Consider the following 20,091-nt stretch of genomic DNA (forward strand, 5'->3'; position numbering starts at 1 on the left):
TGCAAACGCGTATTAACTATTATTGTTGTTTAATATTAATTATATTATTATTTTCACTTAATAAATTACATTATTACTAATTTTTTTTTTCATTGACGATATATCGGCATTATCAGACTAGCGGATTCTACATTAATCGACTAAAATTCAAGTAAATTTATATTAAGTCAATTCCAATAAAAACATATTATATTAAGTCAATTCCAAAAAAAAGTCAAATTAAAAAGTCAATTTCAATTTATGTTAAACTATGTTAATAGCCGCAGTTGAGTGTACATCAACTGGAAATTTTCAAGACTCGAATCTTTAAAAAGAAAATGTTGCGTCACTCAACAGAAACATGCCCCTACCCCTTCCTGTAACAAATCGTCACAAATCGATTGTGGAGACACCTTATAGCAAATAAAAACGGAGCTAGCATTTCTCGGTAAATGTGAAATTTATGCAGAATTATGTTGAAATAACTACAGGACTTTTTTATTTGTCCATCGGGAGAGGCTTTTCGTTTAATAATGGTAATAGTATTTAACCAGTAGTTAAATACTATGACTATGGTTTAATATGATTTTGTTTATAATAAACACGAAATATAATACAGATTAAATATAATTAGCCCTTGACCTTTACATTTAGGATTTTACTATCATTGTATTACATTACCAGCATTATATTACATTACTAGTGTTGTATTACAAGTCACACTATTTTCAACTCTTTTCCAAAGTAAATGCGCCGAGGATTGTTTTCAATGATAAAATCGTTGTAAGCTATAAGACTTCTAAAAACTACCTTATAAAAACTTTTTAATAAGTTTAAGGCAATACTAAATTAGATTAATGCACAACAAGTTGCAAAGAAAACAAAACAAAAGTAAAATCAAATAAAAAAAAATATTTATATAGTTTTATTAAAATAATACTAAATAGTAATAATGATACATTGTAATAATTATATATAGTAAAAGTGATATATAGTAATAATGATATATATAAGTGATATATAAACTATTAGTTAAAGCAATAATCACTTTTTACTTATTTGAAGATAACATGTCTAAAGACGAAAGTGATCCAAAAAAACATTCAAATGATAGTAATGAGGAAGAAGAAACAGTTGACAACAATAAGAAAACAAATTCAAAAGGTATGACTTGTACTGGTTTGTATTAACAATTTTTAGAAAATCAAGAAACTATATATCTTTTAAATATATAATAATAATATAATATATAATAACAAGGTTAAACGGGCTGAAATTGTTAAAAAAACAAGACTTAATAAGTTATTTAGTGAAATTAGTACCATCCCTCTGGTAATAACACGCTCAATTAGCTTGTTGTGGCTCATGTTTTAAATTTATGCTGTTGAGAGAGGGTTGTAACATCGTTATAAAAAGATCATAGTGTAGCTTTCTTGACTGTTGCAGCCTTCTTGACTTTGATACAGTGAACACAGTAAATAAATAAAACTAGTTTAAATAGCTTTGTATTTATTTATTTTTATTTAATTTTTTATAAACTTTTTATGTTTATCTTATAAACTAAATTATTTAAAGATAGGCACAGTAATTATACATATATAAACTGGTTTAACCATTTATTTAAGCATACACAGTGAAGCATACAAACATCGATTAAAGTGGTTTGGGCAAGAACTTTATTATTTAAATAAAAGTCTTGCTTAGGTTATATAAGTGTGCATGTTCATGTGCATATATATATATATATATATATATATATATATATATATATATAATATATATATATATATATATACATATATATATTAAGGTGGTTCTAAAAACAACTTTTTCTGAAAATGACTGCTGGCACCCCCTGAATATGTTGTATATAATTAAAAAAATGCTAGATTTAATAAATTTTTGAATAAAAAAATATTTTAATGGGTTGCTACCGACCCTCGAACATTATATAGGTCCCTAATATTATTTAAAAAAAAGTTTATCAAAATTTTGTCATGTTGGGTCTCAAATGAAAGGAAATTATATAAAAATTTTAAAAATATTAATCATTTTATAATTAAATTTTTATTATAGATTTTAGTAAACAAAAAGTTACGTTTTTTAACTAAAAATGAAAAATAGGGAATTTAACAAGATTTTTTGATTATAATTTTTTTTATCTATGTTTTTTTATAAAATGAATATTATTTTTGAAATTTGTATATGATTTTGCTTCGTTTGAGACCAAACATGACATTTTGAAAATAATTTTGAAAAACTTTTTTTTTAATAATATTAGGGACCTATATAATGTTCGAGGGTATAATATAAAAAATGAAATAATATAGAAAAACCCTAAAATAATTTGGAAATTAAAATCATACAGAAAAATAAAAATGTAAAAACCTTAACCGTTAAAACCGATGAAGATGATACTAAAAATAAAAAATGCAATACACAACATAACCGTGCAATTACTTATTAATAAAACCATACTTAAAATTATTTGTAATTAACAATTGAAAAGTAAAAATATACAAACCTTACCAACAGTAACGAAAGAAGATGATACTAAAAAATAAAAATATGTTACACAACATAACCTCACGATAAATATATATATATATATATATATATATATATATATATATATATATATATATATATATATATATATATATATATATATATATATATATATATATATATATATATATATATATATATATATAGTTTACATATATAACAATTTTATATATATAAGGATTCTCTTACTAATTATAATTACTACAGAAAAAAAAAGTTATTAAAACTTAATAAAATTTGAGTATTAGGTATACGAAAATAAAACTAACAAGAAATAATATTGTTAGACAACAATCTACATAGGCATAATAAAGAACTGTATTTGAAAACTAATAGTAAATGACTAAATACTAAAATATTAAATCATATAATAGGGATATAACTGATTGATCCTCTCTAAAGCAACTTTATCTAAACAAAAATTAAATAAACTTTATTTTAACAAAGTAATATAAAACAGCGAAAGAAATATTTAAGTTATGCATAAAGGTTTAGATAGTGGCTAAATAATAATTTAAAAACAGTTGAATAAATTTATATTGAAATAACTTATTTATAAAGACATTTTTGTTAAATAAAGGCAACGTTCAAACTTCAAATTAGATATGGTTCATAATTAATTTGATTCATATCTTACTTATATTATGAATATGAAATACTATGTGAAACCTTTATTTTCTTCCTCCATTTTATTTCTAAATGAAATATAAAATCTTGTTTTATAAAGTCTTATTTTATTATTTACTGAAAACTGTTTTAATATATATATATATATATATATATATATATATATATATATATATATATATATATATATATATATATATATATATATATATATATATATATATATATATATATATATATATATACATATATATATACATATATATATACATATATATATATATATATATATATATATATATATATATATATATATATATATATACATATATATACATATATATATACATATATATATATATATATATATATATATATATATATATATATATACATATATATATATATATATACATATATATATATATATACATATATATATATATATATATATATATATATATATATATATATATATATATATATATATATATTATATATATATATATATATTCTTGCACTCGATAACTTGATTAGGCAACTTATTACATAAGAATATAATCCTGTTTGTAAAGAAGTATTATCTAGCTTGGTTTCTTGTGAATTGTCTCAACAGTTTTAATTTAGAGCCTCTATCATTACTTGCAGGTCCTTGTGCTAGAAGGGAATGTGGTATGGCGTTGATATAAAACTAATTTACTTCATTAAACCCCTCGAATGCCTTAAAATATTGTATCATGTCCCCTCGTTGCCTTCTTTGTTCTAGAGTTTGTAGATTGAGATAAGTTAGACTGGCTTTTTAATCTAAATTTCTTATTGCTGGAACAAGTTTTGTTGCTCTTTCCTGGACAGCTGCTAGAACCCTTATGTCTTTTTTTGAAAAGGATTCCAAACAGATGCACAGTATTCCAAATGAGGTTGAACAAAGGTTGTAAACAATCTAACAAAAATAGGCCCCATCCAAGATTTGAATGTTTGCTTAAGCATACCTAGGATTATATTTGCTTTATTCATTGCATGTTTGATGTGGTAATTTCATTTTAATTTATGGTTAAAAATTACACCAAGATTTCGCTCAATTTTTGTTGTTTCAAGGTTAAAAACAGCTCCAATATCATCTTTCATAGTGAAGTAACAGTTATATAGATTTTTGCTTAGTTTTTCACCAAATTTCATAATCTTACATTTCTCAATATTGAAGGTCTTCTCCCATAGCTTGGACCTGTCTATGAGGGCGTCAAGGTCATTTTGAATCGATATGATATCCATACTGTTTTTGATCGTAGCAACGAGCTAGCTATCATCTGCAAAAAGCTTACAAAAGTTCTTGACTATTTCTGGCATGTCACTTGCATATATATCAAAAACAGTAGTGGACCAATAACCGATCCTTGTGGTACCCCACTCATTACCTTTGCCCAGTCGGAATACACACTACCCAAGACTACTCGTTGTCGCCTTAATTTTAAAAAATCAGAAATCCAAGCAATTAATTTTACATCAAACCCATAGCCATTAAGTTTTATTTTCAGTAGTTCGTGGCTTACTTTGTCAAAAGCTTTGGAAAAGTCCAGTAAAATTAGGACAGCCATAAAATTATGGTTTAGTGCCTCTGTAATTATATCTAACACCTCTAAGAGGTTTTTGGCACAAGATTTACCACTAACAAACCCATGCTGGTGAAAGATAGTAGTTTGAGTTTAGTAAGGTGCTCCGTCATGTATTCTCTCACTAATCTCTCCATGATCTTACTTGCAATTGAAGTCAACGAGATTGAACAGTAATTTATTGGTTCAAGTTTACATCCTTTCTTGAAGATGGTGAGATATTTGCATCTTTACATAGCAAGGAAACAATATCTGTTTCAAAAGGTTTGATAAATCTATAAGATAATGGAAAACTCAGGTTCTTATAACATTTTGAAAGAACAAAAGGATGTAACTGGTCTACTCCAGGTGGTTTCGATTTGTCTAAGCTGCACAGTAGAGTGGCTACTCGAATATTACAAAATAGAGTTTTACTGTCAACATAAGATATAGTTTGAGTTTTTGGTTTGAAATCTGGCATTAATGTTCTGTTATGGGTCTGAGTAAAGGCTTTATGGAACTGTTGGTTTAAACAATGAGTGATATATTTTTTCTCTCTGATTTGTTTCCTGTCAGCATCAAATACTGCCTTGATATCAGTTTTTATTTTTTTTTGTTTGTTGATGTAGGAGTATAAAATTTTAGAATTTTGTTTTGCATGCATTGAAATACTTTCTTCATATTGTAAAACTGCTTTATTTACTAATTTTTTAACTAATTTACATTGTTTGTTAAATTCAGTTTTAAGCTTACCTTTATTAAATTTAGATGCTGCAATCATCTTTTTGAAAATACATAATTTATATCTTAAAGCTTTTTTGATATCTTTGTTCATCCATCTAGCTACTGATTTGGATAAGTTGAGGGTGAAAAAGGATTTCATGGGAACAAACTTCTCAACTAGTTTATTATAAAAGTCAATGAAAATATTATAACATTGGTTAGCGTCCTTGTCATAGAAGTTTGTATGCCAATTAATATAATTAAGTGCTTCACTTTTAGCTTCATAATTACCACATTTGTAATCTTGTAAATTTCTTTGATTGTTTTGTGGACAGAAAGGATCTTTAACTCAATATTCCCACAACAATGTCTTGTGGAACTAATTTTGCTCTGTGGATCCGTTATGGGGGCCTATTTCTACTGCATATATACAATTAGGATCATCAATTAAAGTTATATCAAGAAAGTTAAGCTTGAAAGTAGGTTTATAAACTGCTTGTAATAAAAAACAGTTGTTTATAGTTTCTAAAAATTCTTGGCTTGAAACTCATCCTTTACCACAACAAATACCTCCTGTATCACTCTAAAAGATATCAGGGTAGTTTAAATCACCCATTATTAAAAGTTAGTTAAATTTTTTCCATCAACTAATCTATGCGCTTCTCTAATCGAGTCATTAAATATTTTGTTTAGGTCATATGAAGCATGAGGGTATAAATAAGCATGAGTCTGAATAAACAACCAACTAAAATAGTATTTGAACCAATGCTGACGTTGCACCAAATTTGCTTACTATTTAAGTAGAAAGGATCAATCTCATGAAATAAAAGATCATTTCACACATAAATTACTACTCCTCCACCACTAATAGTTCTTCTATTATTGAAATAGGATGTGTAATTTTCTATATTGCGTTCAGAGGTACTGTTGAACCAAGTCTCAGTAATGTCTATAATGTGCAGAAAACAAAGCTGTTCAATTCTTACAATGAACTCATCCCATTTATTGCATAAGGATGTTGCATTAAAATAGAAACACTTTAAAGAAGACATAAAACTTTTCTTTTCCTTAATTTTTATAAAACAAATTTTATGCATGTTCTTAGAGACTGACTTCCATTTTGTTTGAGCTCAATCCATCTAAGTGTGGCAAAGCGTATGCCCCAGTAACCTTTCTTTCCATACTTTGTTCCCCATTTAAGCCTCCCATTTGATCCTTCTACTTCATTTGGAAGGTCATTGTTTCTATTGTTTCTTTCAATTTTAAGTTTGGTTTCAATTAATCTTTTATTTTCAGTTCTGCCTGGCATTATGTATATATTTTTCTTAGAGTATTAGCGGGGGAGGAGGGCTTTTATCAACTTGGTTTAAGGATTTATTCAATCGATTTCCTGGTATTGTTGCGTCTTTATACTTTACTTGGTTTATACCATTACTTTTCACCATAGTCTTTCTTTTTTTAAACCTTACTTGTTTCTTAACATCTTCTCTTCTTAACTTTAGTGCATTTCAACTCTGTTTTTCTCTTTTTTTTTCTTTCTGGATAGTAACAATTAGTGCTCCATCATTTTCTTTAGAGGTTTTTCCAGGATTTAAGAAACTTGACCAGATATCTGCAGAGTTGAGCGCATTGGTTAGTCTATTGCTTGGAAATTTATTTTTCAGATTTCATCGTCTTTCAGTCTAACTGTGTCTTCAAGTGTGGTTACTCTAATTTGCAAGCTAACAAGTGATTTTGCAGTTATCAGAAGCCAATTATATAGATTTTTTGTTCCATCGGTCCATCTTCCGTCAAATAATGACCAGGTAGATTCTATTATATATATATATAAGAATCCATTTTATTGAATGTGATCTTTTAGGTAGGAGGGCTATCACCCTAATGCAGTGGATTACCTGCGGGTAGTTTACTTTTAAAATTATTATTAGTTAGCTTATTAACACAAATAGAACTGTTAGTTTTTTGTGTTTTTTTCTGCATATATATATATATATATATATATATATATTTAATATATATTATATATATGTATATATATATATATTTAATATATATTATATATATGTATATATATATACATATATATGTATATATAACATATATATATTCATATATATATATATATATATATATATATATATATATATATATATATATATATATTAAGCTGACCAATGTCCTCCTATTTACGAAGGAGAATGCAGTGCCAAACGTAATTAAAATTTAGATTTTCACGGCGCTCAACTTCGTAAATTAGATGACGTTGGTTAGCATATTTATATATATATTTAAATAAATATATATATATATATATATATATATATATATATATATATATATACATACATACATGCAAGTTGGCGTAGAGAATTATCATAGATAGGATTATGAAAAATTGTGCACAAATAAATATCCAAGTCTCAACATGGATTTGAACATCATAAAGATCACTTATAAACCTGATTGAATCCCGTAACTTTTTGACAGACGCAGTTTACCTTGGGCACCTGATTGATATAACTTTTAATGACTTGGTCAAACCATTCAACACAGAGTTACACAACAACTTCTTAATGACATTTGAGGCCAGCCATTAAATTGGATCACTGGTTGGCTAAATAATAAACAATATCATAACATTATAGTGGAAAAGGGTGTGGCGTAAAATTTATACATTATGAATTCTTATCCAGGCATAAATATTCTCTTGTCTCTTATAGACTGTTTTTGAAACTTGTATTTGATTAATTTTTTAGACTATTAAATATTTTATCAACATGAGTGATAAAATTTTCATTAACTTATTATTGATAATGGATTTTTTTTAAAAAATGGAAACTTTGGAATTAAAACTTTTTTTTTTCAGAAAGTATTTGCAAACCTCAGTGCTAGTTTGAGGATATTGTCGCTGCAAAGCAAAACTTAAGTCCATTTTTGGCAAAATTCACTTTTATGGTTTGAAATACTCCTTAGGTATACAAAAGTCATCTTACAAAGCCCTAATAACATTTTTAAGTTTTGTTACGTAATGAAACCAGGTTACAATACATGAAAAATGTCCATTAATCAAACGTGGGGAAACGTAACATTTTTAGGCGACGACACGTAATTTTACAAAACTGTTACATAACATATTTATGTAAAAAGAGGTAATGTATGTACTTTTATGTAGCGCGATGTAACATTTCTATGTATCGTTATGTATTAAATATCTGTTATTTTTACGTAACAAAAAGTAACATTTTTAATCTTACGAGACGTTACATGTGGTTCCTTTATATTTTATAATTTTTTGTTTTTTATATACATAAATAACCACATGTATAAGTATATGAAAAATATATATAAGCATATAAGTATATTAGGGCTGTCTAGAAATTATTACACAACCCAGAACATAGCCTAGTGAAGTTTTTCCCATTATACTATCAATTCTTTATTGAAAAACATTTTTTACAGATTTATTTTAAGTCTTCTAGGGGTTGCTCAAAGCTCTTGAACATTTTAACTTAAATATAACAGAAAATGTATTAAAACGCTATCTTACTTTTGTTCTTACTTGGTCTTACTCAATTAAATTTGTTAAAGTAATTATGGAAATTGTTATTTTTTATATAGTAGTAATATGATGCACAACTTGTGCATGTTTGTTTACGTTCTACATATATTTCTGGAAAATAATTCAATATTTTCATAGTTTTTAAGGTCCAAAATGAGGAAAAATGTCGAAATTGTCACTTCAAGTTAGTAAGTTCAAGTTATTAGTTTCAAATGTTTAGTGTTTTTTTGTCAAAACTTGGAAACAGCTTCCGATGTTGTTCCACACCTTGCAATAGCCATGCTCTCTGTTGTTCATCTGTTGTTATTATTGTTGCAAAATCTGAGGTTAGTTTAACACTCGTTCGGCAGCATCGTTGACAACTTTTACTGTTCGAACAAACTTTTCAGCAACTTGGAAGTCTTCATCTGCTGCCCATTCATTCACTGGTTTAGCAAGCCAATCTCGTCTGATGTTGAGATTCTGGAACAACAGATGTGACTCCGGTCCTAACAGACTCTTCATTGTTGTGTTGCGTTTGATTTGTCTGAAGATTGGTTTACCCATTCGGAAGTTTTCAGGCACTGCTATTGTCCACAATTTGTTTGCTATTTCTTGCTTAACATGGTCACTTATTTTAGGGTGATGACTAAATAAAGCAAAAGGAACAACTTCTTCAGTGAGGTACCATCGATGGTTGTTTAGTTTGGCTACCACAACATCTGCAATTTCTCTGTCTACATTGCGGAAATCCATCATGTCATGAATGAGTTCTAGATCGTTTACGGGAGCATCGGCTCCAATACTGGCTTGCATCCATGCTGAGGTGTAAAAAAGAGCCAAGAATCTGTTTATACGTTCCAGTTTAATCACAGTTTCTTTGTCGTATTTCATTGCTTTTGAAAACATGAAGATCTTCCCAGCATATATGTTGCAAGCCATCCAACGAGCCTGATGTATGGCTCCAGGTTTGAGGAAATGGGTACCACGAGGTGGTGTTTCACCCAGAACAATAAGATTATTTTCTGCGCACTCTCGGTAGTCATCCCGAGGAAACACAGATGATTCCTTGCTATTGAGCAGCATTTTTAAATTTTCAATGACTCGTTCTTTAACTTCCAACAACCATGGATTTTCAATTTTCAGCAACTGGATAGGTGATTGCTTATCGAGACCTGACCATGCCTCTTTGAAGGTAGCAAATATTTTGTTTTCTGGTCCTCTGATTTCACCAAACAGTGATTTCCAAACAGCGCTAGCTACAAGTTCAAGGATATGGTGACGACAAGCAAGATAAAATAGCTTTTTATCAACAAGTTCTTCGATAAGTTTAGCTGCACCCTTATGGACCCCACTGTTGCTTGCTGTAGTATCAAATACCAAAGCGACAACTGATTCTTTTAATCCCCATGCTTCTAAGAGATCATATGAGGCATCAGCTTGAGTTTTTCCTTTAGAATCTCCTAGTTGTGGCACACCCAGCAATTTTCCTGATGAAAATTCTGGTGAACCCGACAGAAGAATTGCTAGACGTTCAAACTTATCACCAAGAGAGTCCTGCAGTAACTTTCCATCCCAGTGCATGGCACCAAATTGAGGTGGTTTTTCCTTTATTTTCTCCATTATGTTTTCTGCAATGTGCTGTCTGTTTGACATTCGCTTTCGACGCGTAGTTGAACAGGATACATCGAAGTCGTCTAGATTGCCACCCGCTGCTTTTATTATAGCTGAAACTATCATTGTAGTTTGATTGTCGGACAACTTTAACCGATCGGCTGCTGTCGTTAACTCGTCACATTCCATAATTTTTCTGGGAACTTGAAGTGTAACAAATTCTTGAAACTCTATTTTTTCAATAATGTGATCTGGCTCAAAATCCGGAACAATTTTCCGTACAACCAACTTGTGCATCATCCTCGGACTCTTCAAAAAATTCATTTCCTTCTAGCTCTGCAGCTGCTCTTTTCTCTAGTCTTTCTGTTTCTTTTTCTTGTCGTTGTTGCTGCTGTTCAATTCTGGTCAGAAACTGTAAAGCCTTTGCTTCAAAAATTTTATCCTGGCCATTCATACTAGACTTTCTTTCATGTTTCTGATCAAGATAAAACGCAATGTCATCATCTTTGTGTTTCTGAGATAGAAGTCACGATTTTCTTATGTCATCAATTGCATCTGGAGCACCAATGTCGAAAAGCATATCAAGCTCTGAGATGAAGTTTTCTCGTTTGTTACCAGGGTCGGTGGCACGACTTCTATTTTTTTTTAAACTGGTCCATCCATTCCATAATCCAAGAACATCAAACATACAGTTTTGTCTTACTTTGGTTTTGATGCGAGCCATGTGCCAAAAATCTGCAACACTGTCTGCAACAATGTAAGAAATTTCTTCATTCTTAACACTGTTACCAACGCTATCAGGATCATGTCTCAGATATAAAACATACTTCATCACCTGTCTGCGTGTAGGTAACTTTGCTCCTGTAATTGATGAACATGGCTGACCAATCAACCAAAAATTTGTACTAGTTCTAGTGGTAGGTTTTGAAGATGACGGAGTTGCGGGAACACTCGAAGGTAATGGTGAAGACGGTATAATTGGGTTTGTCACTTTTAATTCTTTTCCACTTCTAGTCAACATTTTCTATTTTTTCTAAACAAAAATGCAAAATTGTATGTACCCAATCATAGCATGCAGGTAAAATAAATAACTATTATAACAAAAACATTATTTCCTATGTGTTTTAGAAAATGACATACAATTTGTTTGATTTGGGTCAAAATTGTGTAAAATTTAAAAAAAAATACTCACAATAACTTAAATAATCATCAACTTATCAATTGGCATCCATAACTTAATTAATCAATAACTTAAATTGATCAATTTCAACATTTTTCGACAGTTATACTAAAAATAACATAGCGTTTTTGTACATTTTCTGTTAAAATTTACTTAAAATGTTCAAGAGCTTTGAGCAACCCCTAGAAGACTTTAAATAAATCTGTAAAAAATGTTTTTCAATAAAGCATTGATAGTATAATGGGAAAAACTTCACTAGGCTATGTTCTGGATTGTGTAATAATTTCTGGACAGCCCTAAAGTATATATTTGAAACAGAGTATAAATAGTAAATAGGTATAACAATAGTAACACAAAATACTGATCAAGCATTACCAATTAAAAGTTATTTTATTGAAGTTTATTCTCCTCAGGCATTTGCCGTGCAGAGTTTTAATAATGAATACAGTAGTTATATTTACAATTTGGTCTACTGTTCCACTACTAGGTAAAATATAGACATAGTCTCTAGAGGCTAAAAAAGCGAAGAAGAAAAAAAGAAAAAACAAAAATAAACGAAAAAGCAAAATAAAACAAAAATAAAAAAATAAAATAAAGTTCGAAAAATAATCTGGGCATCTCAGTTTAAAAAACCACTGTTGTTCATTTTTATATTAATTTTATTTTTGTTGCTCCAGATTTGTGCAAGTACTAAAAGAAGAAAATTCTTTTTATTTGTTAGCTTCGAAATTTTGAATTCTTGTAACAAAATCTTTTTGATTTTGTTATGGAATTCTATTCTGAGTGTCACTCTCGTAAACATGGACTTTTCGTGGAATGACCTCATTCTGTTGCAATATAATTTACATAAAAGCTCATTAAATATTATTTTACCTATATAAAAACTATTTACAGGTGATAAAGTAAAAAGAAAAAATTTAAATGTATTTTTAAGAGGTGGATTATGTGGATAAATTTTTTGAATGAGAGCAAATGTATATTTTATTAGTGGCTGTACTTTCTCGCATTTATACATCATCTGGGGTAGATCTTCTTTTTTATTCTTACATTAGGGGCAGAGATCATTTTTTATGTATCCTCTCTTTTTAAATACTGAGTTGGTAGGTAAAACAAAGTGTGTGAGTTTATACCTTATTTCATCTGCTTTGTTGTTGGTGTTGTTTTGGTGGATTGAGCAGAATAATTGCAACCATTCTTTTGCTGTGGTGTTTTTCATGCTATTTTTGAAATGATCTTGCCACCTGAAATATTTTTCGGGTAAATTTGTGTTTTTGTAGTTCTTTGAGATGATGTATAAAGTTTTTGAATTGAGGTCAATAATACGAAGGGGAGGTCTTTTTTTAAGGTGAATAGATGTCAGTGACTTGTTGTGATCGCACATTTGATTTTGAGTATTTATGAGCTGTTTCCATTGAGGCGGTAAGGAGTTTATAAGTTTTATACCGATTAGTTGATTTACCAGAAATCCAAATACTTTTTCGATATCACTTTATTACGTTGTTGTTTGTGGATTCTTGAGTTGGTTTGAGAGTTTTATTTTTATGGCGTATGTATGGGTTATAGAATATAGGTTGCTTTAGTATTTCTTCGATTGTGAGATTTGTGTGGTTTTTTGTTTTTCTGTATTAGCAACTCTATTTTTTTATAGTTTGGTGATGGTAAGGAGAGAGAGTTTTTAACGATTCTGTTGAGTGTGTGGTGAGAAAGATAAGGTTTTCCTGGTTGGCGTTTCTGTAATTGTTGAATATGTAAAAAGCTGAATCTTTCCATGCTCCTTTTTCATTTTCATTAAAATATTTTGAAATCCAACTTAGTTGTATAGATTGAAGTTTTTCCTTAAGGTCTATGATATTTAAGCCTCCCTTTACAACAGGGAGTTTAGATATTCGTCTTGGAGTTTTTATGGTGCAATTGTTCCAAAGAAAACTTTTGATTTTTTATTCTATTAGTTTAATTTTTTAGTCTCCTGGAATAGGAAGCGAGGAGGCAAGATGCCATAAGCTGCTTAAGAGTATTTGGTTAATAATAATAGCTTTTCCTTTTATCGATAAATGAAATCATTTCCAGCTTTATTTTTTTTTTTTTTCTGATTTTAGCGATACCCTCATCCTATTGGTGGTTGGTATATCGACTACAACTTGAGAAAATAATACCTAAACTCCAAAATTACAAATCACAAACAAACGAAATTACAAGTTATAAACACAATAGAAGATCTAACTAATTTTATAATTAATAAAATATTTAGATACACTGATCATAATACTTTATATATTTTTTTGCTTGTGGGTTAATTAAAACTTTAAAAGTGCAAAAAGAATATTTTCGTGTCAAAGTCACCAATTGAAACTGAACATTTAACTTTTTTTATACAAAAAAAAAAAAAATTGAAAGCGCTTTTATTTATTTTTTTGAAACCCGGGAGAATTAACTTACCTGAACTTTACTATTTAAAGAATTAAATAGTAAATTTACTATTTAATTCTTTAAATAGAAAGTTTGGGTAAGTTTAAAAATTCTTCCGGGTAAGTTAAAAAATCTAATTTTTGTATCATACTTATGTAACTTCATTTAGTAACTTCATTCACTTATGTAACTTCATCTTCATACTAATGTAGCTTAATGATTTTATGATAAAAAATCATGCAGATTAAAACCTAGGAACGTAAAGACCATAAAAAGTAAGCATCACCCAGCTAAATGCTTTTTTTTTTTTAAGTATCTCTCACGCCACTTTTAGCAAAAATCTGATCAGTGATCTTTAAACAATGTTTATTAAATCTTAAAACCATTAAGTATATTATATTTAATATTTTTCAGATTTAATCTATTATATTTTCTTTAATCCAAGGAGGATGGGGAAGGGGGGGATGTGTGTAAAGGCTGTTTTCCACAAGACAAAAATGTTCGTGCGAAGCGAATTTTGTGTCGATAAGCATGCGCATATAAAACATTTCTGTTAATTTTGACAGAAATGTTTTATCTGCGCATGCTTATCGACGAAAAAATTTGCTTCGCCCGAATATTTTTGTCTTGTGGAAAACAGCCTTAAGTATCCTTAAATTTTTTAAATGTATGCTTAAAAAAATGTTAAAAAATTGTTATTTAATGTTAGTTATCAAGTTATAGTGCATAAATGTTAGTTATCAAAGCATTAAAAAATATACAAAAAAGAGTTGCGTAATTTGATAAACATTTTTGCCTTTGTTAAAGTTGTGTAGCAAATATGTAACCCTTGACTGGTCAATTGAGAACTTAAAGCCTAGAGACATGAAGTCTCCTGTTTCTTTTTGTGATAAGCATACATTAATACAGCTTGTTAAAGGTAATATTTGTTTATATTACAATATCACTTGTGCCAAATATTTTTTTAAATTATAATGAAGAAAAATTTAATAGAATGTCCGATTTGATAGGGGGTATACTGAATATTTATACATAGGTATATGGAAATTATCTTTAGCAATTAAGAACACAACTTTTTTAAAGAAACCTGTCAGGGTTGTTATCTGTCAAATATGTCTGAGACATATTTTCTGCCAACATAAAATATGTCCCACATATTTTCTATCGACATATTTTGACATAATTTTATGTCTGAATTATTTTCTGCTGACATAAAACATGTCAGACATATTTTCTATTGACATATTTTGACATAATTTTATGTCTGAATTATTTTCTGCTGACATAAAATATGTCAGACATATTTTCTGTCGACATAATTTGACATAATTTTATGTCTGAATTATTTTCTGCTGACATAAAATATGTCAGACATATTTTTTGTTGACATATTTTGACATAATTTTATGTCTGAATTATTTTCTGCTGACATAAATTATGTCAGACATATTTTCTGTCAACATATTTTGACATAATTTTATGTCTTTGCAATCAATTATGCTTCATAAAACTTTTACTTTAAACCCTATAAGCAAACATCAGTTGTTTCATAAAGGTCTTTTTCTGCCCTTTTTAGCGATGTATCATTTGATAGTATTGACTAATATTGGCATTTATTGACTTATTTATTGATTATGACTTATTTATTGATTATGACTAATATTGACATTGATAGTATTGACTAATATTGACATTTGATAGTATTGACTAATATTGACTAGTATTGAGGCATCATTTGATAGTATTTGATAGTATTGATTAGTATTGATTAGTATTGGCGCTTTCCCTTATTCGAATGTAAAAAACATCTCAAGCTGAGTTTTTATTACTGAAAGTGGTTTTTATTAGTATGACTAAACTTAAAATATTTCTTTGATTAAAATAATAATAAAAAAAAAAACTTTTACAGTTATTTTTAATTATTAGTTGATCCTGAAATAGATTTCATTATGAAAAATTGAATTCAAAAGATTCTATGAAAAAAACGGTTCACAGATTTTCAAAAAATTCGTGCCAAATTAAATTTATTTAAGCTGAAGAATTTGAAATACTTCACAAAAGTTATATTCAGCTCATTAAATTCATATTAAGAAGACTAACCGGTAATATTTTATAACTAATTACGAATAATATACTTTTAGTTATAATAGTTATGATTTATTTAACAATAAAATTATTGACAATTGCATTATAACAGCATAATTAACTGCCATAAACTTGCATAAAATGTTTGGAGTGAAATATATATTGGAATAATTATTTTTTTTCGTTTTCCTTACGATTTAAAGTCAAAAATGGAGAATAATTTATTGAATGAATCAACTATTAGTTAAAAATAACTAAAAATGTTTTTTTTTTAAATATTATTTTAATCAAGAGAATAATTGAAGAGCTTAGTGCTAAAAGTACTCAAGTCACAAAGTAAATGTTTTGAGAAAATCTACTTTGATCAAAGATATAACACTTAAAAAAAACATTTAAAATGGCTGATCAAGTAGATTTTCTCAAAACATTTATTTTGTGACTTAAGTACTTTTAGCACTAAGGTCTTCAATTTTAAGTTTAGTCATATTAATAAAAACCATTTTCAGTAATAAAAACTCAGCTTGAGATGGTTTTTACATTCTAATAAGGGAAATTGCCGATACTAATCCATACTAGTTAATACTATCAAATACTATCAAATACTATCAAATACTATTAAAATTAGGGGTATTTGGGGTAAAGTCCCTAATATTGTCGAAAAGAAAGTTGTTCAAAAGTCAACTTGAGTCTCAAAAGAAGCGAATTTTCATAGAGATTTTAAAGATGTTATTCGTTTGTAATAAAAATAAGTATTTTTTGTATTATTGCTGAAAAACATTTTGTTGACATTTTTTTAAGAGTCTTTAGCATTTTTTCAAATAATTTTTTTGCTAAAAAATTTTAAGGAAAAATTTTTATTTTTTCTAAAATCTCTATACTATCTTCTAAAATACGCTTTTTTTGAGACCCAAGTTGACATACTTTTGAACAAATTTTTTTTTGACAATATTAGGGACTTTACCCCAAATATTAAAGATCTGATCCCAAATATCTTTACAACTTGACGTGATGGTAAAAAATGAGTTGCATATTTGAAATCAAAATGTGAAATGCAATCCAAAAAACAAATTGTTTGCTCGCCACCAGAAAAAATTTTTTTGTTGTTGACCTTCAATTATAATTGATTGCAAAAAAGCAACAAGTTTGTTAAACTATTTTTACTTAACTCTGTAAATTAAGTTAAAATGCGCAATAAATTTGTTAGATTGATTTTTTCTTCAAGAATATCAAATAGCAAATAATTCAGATATAAAATTATGTCAAAATATGTCCATAGAAAATATGTCTGACATATTTTATGTCAGCAGAAAATAATTCAGACATAAAATTATGTCAAAATATGTCAATCGAAAATATGTGGGACATATTTTATGTCGGCAGAAAATATGTCTGAAAATATGTCGACAGATCTGCCAGACATATTATGTCGTAACAACTCTGAAACCTGTATTTTTATGTCAGCAGAAAATAATTCAGACATAAAATTATGTCAAAATATGTCAATGGAAAATATGTCTGACATATTTTATGTCAGCAGAAAATAATTCAGACATAAAATTATGTCAAAATATGTCAATCGAAAATATGTGGGACATATTTTATGTCGGCAGAAAATATGTCTGAAAATATGTCGACAGATCTGCCAGACATATTATGTCGTAACAACTCTGAAACCTGTATTTACTTTGATTTTGAAATGGTTTAAACATAAAAAACTGTTGTCTAAGTAGTTCAATGCATTGAGAGAAAATGTCTATTTATCCTTAATAGTTATAAATGTATGTATTTATCTTATATTTAAAAAAATTACTTAATATACATTTAAGGTATATTTTTTAACAAAATTAAAAAAAAAAAAAAATTTTAATTTAACAAAATTTTAAAAACTTTATTATAAAGTTTGCATTAATAAATATTTTTTTGTTGTTGTTGATGTTGTTGTTGTTGTTGTTGACAGAACCGGTGCATAAATTTTAGTTGTCAAGAAAACATTTAAACAATATGCAAAATATAGTTTTAAATAATGTAGGCAATTTTTAACCCTTACGACATTGTAGAGTTTTTAAGGTATCTAAGCCCTAGGCTCCTCAATAGTTTTTTTTGTCTTTAGATAACAGTATTGAGAAGAATACTAATGATTGCAAAAATGATCCATCAAATTCCGAAGTTTCATCAAATTCCGAAGTATTTTTTTTTTACAATTTGTAATATAATCTTTTATACTCTCTTTTTTTTTTTTTTTTACTGTTTTAATTTTCTTAGCATTATTTTTTTTTTAATAATTTCAGAGTTTTATTGATGGAAAAAAAATTATAAAATATTTTATTTTTATTTTTTAGAAATCAAATGAAATTTTTTTTCACTAAGTAATTTTTATTGTATTTGTGTACCTTTTTATTTGCACTTTCTTATATTTTACTTTATTTTTTGCATTATTTTTTAAAAGAATAATTTCAGAATTATTGTGATAAAAATATTTTTTTATTTTTAATAACTTTTATTTTTATTTTAGAGAAATAAAACTTCCGTGATCTTACTAATTAGTATTTTTATCTTACTAATTAGTATTTGCGTATACTTCTATAAACCTATAAATCAACCAACAGTGATTCCTCCAGATCATTATTATGTAACTCCTGAAACGTTTCAACTCAAGATAGATAAAATGAATAAAAGATTTCTAAATCAGGAGGATATGTTTTGGTCAAAGATTAAAAAGCTTGGATATAGACACTTAAAAAGAGTGTTTAAAAATGATACAAATGAACTAACGCCATTTGCAATGCTAATAGCTGGCTATAGTGGAACAAGTTTGACAATGAAATGCTTTTTAAAAGATTTGGGATTGGCTTTTACAGATAAACACTATAACACTTTAACTTCTGAAGGCGCCAACAAAGAAAGTTTAGATAAACAGATTCAGGAAAGTTTAAATTCTCTTCAGAAGTATGTCGTTGTGACAAATATTGAACAGATGACTTTAGAAACAGCAAGCATATTCATGAACTATGCTGATGAACACATTATTAGTACACAAATAAGTTTTCCAAAATCTACTATAATTATGACAGCAGAGATGCCGTTTTCTTTTCCTGAAAACAATATAAATTATGACAGAATGAAAGAAGAGGAGAAAGTCATGAAGTATTTTGTTAATGAGATCTGGGGCCATGATAAAAACAAAGCTTCACCATTATGGTCTCGAATCGGAAATGTTGTGATTTTGTTAAAACCTGAAAATTATACAGACAAACAGTGCAAGTAAACAATTTGTTATATGATAATATTTTTTTGAAATAATTATAATATATAATGCTACGATATTTTTTTTTTTTTTTCTAATAATTTCTGAATAGAAAAAAATTAACTATGATATTTTTATATTTGTAAACCAAATTTTATTAAATTGTTTAAGTACCTGTTTCATAATTGTTTAAATATTCTTAAAGCAAATTGTAAACATAAAATTTAATATAAAAATAAAATTTATTGTAAAAAAATATTATTTTTTAGAAATGAATACTAAAATAATTTTAAAATAGATTTTTGTTTTTGTTTAATTCTGTGAATAGGGTGCCAGAAAAATAAAAGGCAACTTGTTGACTCCATCTTCCAATCTATTTCCTCTAAAGTTCTACACGTTTCTAATTTTTTTTTTCATTCTGGCTTTTAAGTTTTAACTCCGGATCCTTGATCATCTTTTAAAAAATCAAATTGCGTTTTATTAAAAAATTAAAATAATTTTATGTTGAAAAGATGTCTAAATTTTCTCAATAGTTTTACCT

At 27.6% G+C, this 20,091-nt stretch overlaps 1 protein-coding gene across 2 annotated transcripts; it reads left to right on the forward strand.

Annotated features, from left to right (window-relative positions):
* The first annotated feature begins 645 nt into the window (after positions 1-645).
* LOC100213741 (uncharacterized) lies at positions 646-19,847 on the forward strand. 2 transcript variants are annotated; one of them, XM_065796064.1, is made up of 4 exons: positions 646-762; positions 1,045-1,143; positions 18,417-18,490; positions 18,819-19,847. In XM_065796064.1, exons 2-4 carry the CDS (start codon positions 1,050-1,052, stop codon positions 19,569-19,571), a joined length of 921 nt encoding a protein of 306 aa, XP_065652136.1. In that variant the 5' UTR covers positions 646-762; positions 1,045-1,049; the 3' UTR covers positions 19,572-19,847. The 2 variants fall into 2 exon arrangements, with proteins under 2 accessions (XP_065652136.1, XP_065652135.1); XM_065796063.1 differs by having other exon boundaries at positions 730-870.
* The last annotated feature ends 244 nt before the right edge of the window (positions 19,848-20,091 follow it).

This window comes from Hydra vulgaris, chromosome 04, assembly GCF_038396675.1.
Source record: "Hydra vulgaris chromosome 04, alternate assembly HydraT2T_AEP".
NCBI classification, from domain to species: domain Eukaryota; kingdom Metazoa; phylum Cnidaria; class Hydrozoa; order Anthoathecata; family Hydridae; genus Hydra; species Hydra vulgaris.